The 6,000-nt window shown below is 21.6% G+C and overlaps 1 protein-coding gene across 7 annotated transcripts in view; it reads left to right on the top strand.

Moving 5' to 3' along the window:
* The first annotated feature begins 1,191 nt into the window (after window positions 1-1,191).
* Window positions 1,192-6,000, top strand: part of LOC117977441 (uncharacterized) — a 31,378-nt gene continuing 26,569 nt past the window's right edge. The window contains exon 1 of one of the 7 annotated variants that reach the window (XM_063603467.1): window positions 1,192-1,355. In XM_063603467.1, coding sequence (XP_063459537.1) covers window positions 1,328-1,355 — 28 coding nt within the window. In that variant the 5' untranslated portion in view covers window positions 1,192-1,327. Of the gene's footprint in view, window positions 1,356-2,786; window positions 2,924-6,000 lie in introns of those variants that run through there. The other 6 variants (XM_063603468.1, XM_063603464.1, XM_063603463.1 and 3 more) reach the window with 6 other exon arrangements.

Genomic DNA, 6,000 nt, shown 5'->3' with positions numbered 1-6,000 from the left:
TCCCCAAACTTAATATACGATATATAGTATATATAATATATATGATATACGATTATATATATGATATATATGATATATACTATATATCATATATAATATATATACTATATATCATATATAATATATACAACATATATCATATATATTATATGATATATATTATATACTAAATGATATATAATATATAATAAATGATATATATTATATATGATATATGATATATATTATGTATATTATATTATACATAATTATATTATATTATATATAATTATATTATATTATATTATATATAATATATCATAATATATCATATATTACATTATATATTCAATAGTTTTATATAATATTATATATGATATATATTATATATATTATATTATAATATGTAATATATTATGATATCTTATATATTATATATAATATACTATATATAATATATATTATATATTATATTATATAATATATAATATATATTATATTATATAATATATTTTATATTATATTATATAATATATAATATATATTATATTATATAATATATAATATATATTATATAATATAATATAATATATATTATATTATATAATATATAATATATATTATATTATATAATATAATATATAATATATATTATATATTATATTATATATAATAATGTAAATATATTATCTAATATATATTATTATATTACATATATAATTATATATTATTATATTACACATATAATAATATACATAATTATAATTATATATAATTATATATTATATTATATATAATCATTATATATAATTATATATTATATTATATATAATCATTATATATAATTATATATTATATTATATATAATCATTATATATAATTATATATATTGTATTATATATAATGTATTATATATTATATTATATATGATGTATTATATGTAATATAAGGATGCAGGATGTAAAAGGAAATTATATATATGTTATATATATTATATATATTATATTATATATATATATTTGGGGGTGCCCTATTTCCCATCTCATAACTTATTTTAAGAAGCACAGCATAATAATGTGTGGGCTTGGGATTCAGTTTTTGAAACAAAACACTGAGCCTTCAAAGACCTTCCTGTACATGTAAAAGCACACCTGTCTGCATGGCAGCAGTTGGATCTCACAGTGTGGATTGTGCCTTCACCCTGGAATGTTTATGCCCTATCGCCATGGTGATGGGATTAGGGATCTCCTGCCCTTGGTCCTAAGTGCCACTATCTGTGCTGAGTTTTTCAAAGGTCAGAGCAGATTGAACCTCTGTGGTTTCATTTTCCCTGATTTTGATTTTTCTTATGGGGAACCTGTGTAGCTGCATTCAAGGTATGTTCATACTGGCCTGTCAAATGCGATCTTTTCAAATTACTAGTTAATGCTTTCAAAATATGTTATTTAAAAAATTATCCTCTGTATTTTCCATATGCAGTTATAAATATGTTTCATGGTTATGTTTTATTCCTCAATTTATATATTTGATTATTGTACCAAGCAGAGTACCTTTGAAATTTTTCTTCATTTAAAAAATATGTATCTTGGCTCAGGCCTGTAATCCCAGCACTTTGGGAGGCCAAGGCAAGAGGATCACAAGGTGAGGAGATCAAGACCATCCTGGCCAATACAGTGAAACCCTGTCTCTACGAAAAATACAAAAAATTAGCCTGGCATGGTGGCAGCTGGTGTAGTCACAGTGGGGTGTAGTCCCAGGTACCTGGGAGGCTGAGGCAGGACAATTGCTTGAACCCATGAAGCAGAGGTTGCAGTGAGCCAAGATGGCGCCATTGCACTCCAGCCTGTGCAACAGAACAAGACTCTGTTTAAAAAAAAAAAATTATATATATACAATGTATATCATATATTATATAATATATGATATACAATATATAATATATGATATATGATATATAATATATAATATATGATATACAATTATATATCATATATATTGTATGTCACATTATATATTATATATTATATATTATATACATAATGTGTAAAATATATAATATATAATATATCATAAATATATTAGGTATATAATATATCTTATATGACATATAATATATATTATATGACATATATAATATATTTTACATATTATATTATAATATATTATATATAATATATTACATATATAATATGTATAATATATAAAATATATTATATATTTTATATATTATACATATTATATAATATATATAATATATATTTTATATAATATATATTATATATAATATATACATTATATAATATATATCATATATTACATATAATATATATCATATATTACATATAATATATATCATATATTACATATAATATGTATCATATATTAGATAATATGTATCATATATTATATATATCATATATATTATACTATATATCATACATTATATAATATATATAATATGTATTATATATAATTATTATACATATTATATATAATAATTATATATAATATAAGGATGCAGGATGTAAAAGGAAATTATATATATGTTATATATATTATATACATTATATTATATATATGTATATATTTGGGGGTGCCCTATTTCCCATCTCATAACTTATTTTAAGAAGCACAGCATAATAATGTGTGGGCTTGGGATTCAGTTTTTGAAACAAAACACTAAGCCTTCAATGACCTTCCTGTACATGTAAAAGCACAGCTGTCTGCATGGTAGCAGTTGGACCTCACAGTGTGGATTGTGCCTTCACCCTGGAATGTTTATGCCCTATCGCCATGGTGATGGGATTAGGGATCTCCTGCCTTTGGTCCTAAGTGCCACTATCTGTGCTGAGTTTTTCAAAGGTCAGAGCAGATTGAACCTCTGTGGTTTCATTTTCCCTGATTTTGATTTTTCTCATGGGGAACCTGTGTGGCTGCATTCAAGGTATGTTCATACTGGCCTGTCAAATGTGATCTTTTCAAATTACAAGTTAATGCTTTCAAAATATGTTATTTAAAAAATTATCCTCTGTATTTTCCATATGCAGTTATAAATATGTTTCATGGTTATGTTTTATTCCTCAATTTATATATTTGATTATTGTACCAAGCAGAGTACCTTTGAAATTTTTCTTCATTTAAAAAATATGTATCTTAGCTCAGACCTGCAATCCCAGCACTTTGGGAGGCCAAGGCAAGAGGATCACAAGGTAAGGAGATCAAGACCATCCTGCCCAATACAGTGAAACCCTGTCTCTACCAAAAATACAAAAAATTAGCCAGGCATGGTGGCAGCTGGTGTAGTCCCAGTGTGCTGTAGTCCCAGCTACCTGGGAGGCTGAGGCAGGACAATCGCTTGAACCCATGAGGCAGAGGTTGCAGTGAGCCAAGATGGCGCCATTGCACCCCACCCTGTGCAACAGAACAAGACTCTGTCTAACAATAAATTATATATATTTATATTATGCATATAATATATAATGACTTATAATATGTATTATATATAATATATTATATGACTTATATTTGATATATATAATATATAATATGACTTATAATATATATTATATATAATATATAATATGACTTATAATATATATTATATATAATATATAATATGACTGATAATATATATTATATATAATATATAATATGACTTATAATATATATTATATTATATGACATATAATGTATTATATAATATATAATATATATTCTATAATAATATATAATATGTTATATAATAACACATAATATATAATATATAATAAAATATATATGATATAATATATAAAATATTATATTCTATATGATCTAATATGTATCATAGATTATATGTTATATATCATTGATTATATATTATATATCATTTATAATCTATATAATCTATGGTATATATTATATATAATCTCTGATATATATTATATGTAATCTATGATATATATTATATAATCTATGATGTATAATATATTATCTATGATACATAATATATAATATATGATATATTATATGTCATATAAGATATATATTATATATCATATAAGATGTATATTATATATTATATTATATATAATTATATTATATTATATATCATAATATAGATGATATTATATTATAATATAATATTATATATGATATTATATAAATAAAATGTATTACATATTATATATGATATTATATAAAAATAATGTATTACATATTATATATGATATTATATACATGTAATATACTATATATTATATTATCTTATAATATATATTATGTTATGATATATTATATATTATATATGATATATTACACATAATATTATATGTAATATATGATATATATATTATGTATTATATATTATATAATATATAATATACATTATATATCATTATATTATATATAATATACATTGTATATCATATATTATATGTAATATACATATAATTATATATAATATATAATAGTTATATATTATTATATTGTCTGTAATAATTATATATTATTATATTGTCTATAATAATTATATATTATTATATTGTCTATAATAATATATATTATTATATTGTCTATAATAATTATATATTATTATATTGTCTATAATAATTATATATTATTATATTGTCTATAATAATTATATATTATTATATTGTCTATAATAATTATATATTATTATATTGTCTATAATAATTACATATTATTATATTGTCTATAATAATTATATAATTATTATATTGTCTATAATAATTATATAATTATTATATTATATATGATATATTATATGTGATATAAGGATGCAGGATGTAAAAAGAAATTATATATAATATATATTATATATAATTATATATATTATATTATGTATAATTATATATATATATAGGGGGGTGCCCTATTTCCCATCTCATAACTTGTTTTAAGAAGCACAGCATAATAATGTGTGGGCTGGGGATTCAGTTTTTGAAACAAAACACTGAGGCTTCAATGACCTTCCTGTACATGTAAAAGCACAGCTGTCTGCATGGCAGCAGTTGGACCTCACAGTGTGGATTGTGCCTTCACCCTGGAATGTTTATGCCCTATCGCCATGGTGATGGGATTAGGGATCTCCTGCCCTTAGTCCTAAGTGCCACTATCTCTGCTGAGTTTTTCAAAGATCAGAGCAGATTGAACCTTTGTGGTTTCATTTTCCCTGATTTTGATTTTTCTTATGGGGAACCTGTGTGGCTGCATTGAAGGTATGTTCATACTGGCCTGTCAAATGCGATCTTTTCAAATTACTAGTTAATGCTTTCAAAATATGTTATTTAAAAAATTATCCTCTGTATTTTCCATATGCAGTTATAAATATGTTTCATGGTTATGTTTTATTCCTCAATTTATATATTTGATTATTGTACCAAGCAGAGTACCTTTGAAATTTTTCTTCATTTAAAAAATATGTATCTTGGCTCAGGCCTGTAATCCCAGCACTTTGGGAGGCCAAGGCAAGAGGATCACAAGGTGAGGAGATCAAGACCATCCTGGCCAATACAGTGAAACCCTGTCTCTACGAAAAATACAAAAAATTAGCCTGGCATGGTGGCAGCTGGTGTAGTCCCAGTGGGAATTGGGATTCAGTTTATTCCCAAATTCCCAATTATATATATAATATATATAATATATAGTATACTGTATATATAATATATATTATATATACTGTATATATAATATTATATACTGTATATACAATATATAATATAATATATATTATATATACACTATATATTATATATTATATATAGTATATACAATATATATTATATATACGGTATATATAATATATATTATATAGTATATATAATATATAGTATAATATATAATATATAGTATATGTAATATATTATACATATTATATATAATACATAATATATATAATATATTATATATAATACATAATATATATAATATATTACATATTATAATATATTATATATTATAATTTATAATAGATATTATTTATATATAACATATAATGTATATATTATATATAATATATTT

Source organism: Pan paniscus, chromosome 23 (assembly GCF_029289425.2).
Source record: "Pan paniscus chromosome 23, NHGRI_mPanPan1-v2.0_pri, whole genome shotgun sequence".
Taxonomy (NCBI): Eukaryota; Metazoa; Chordata; class Mammalia; order Primates; family Hominidae; genus Pan; species Pan paniscus.
Note: the sequence above shows the minus strand (reverse complement) of the source record. Positions and strands in the feature narration are given on the sequence as shown.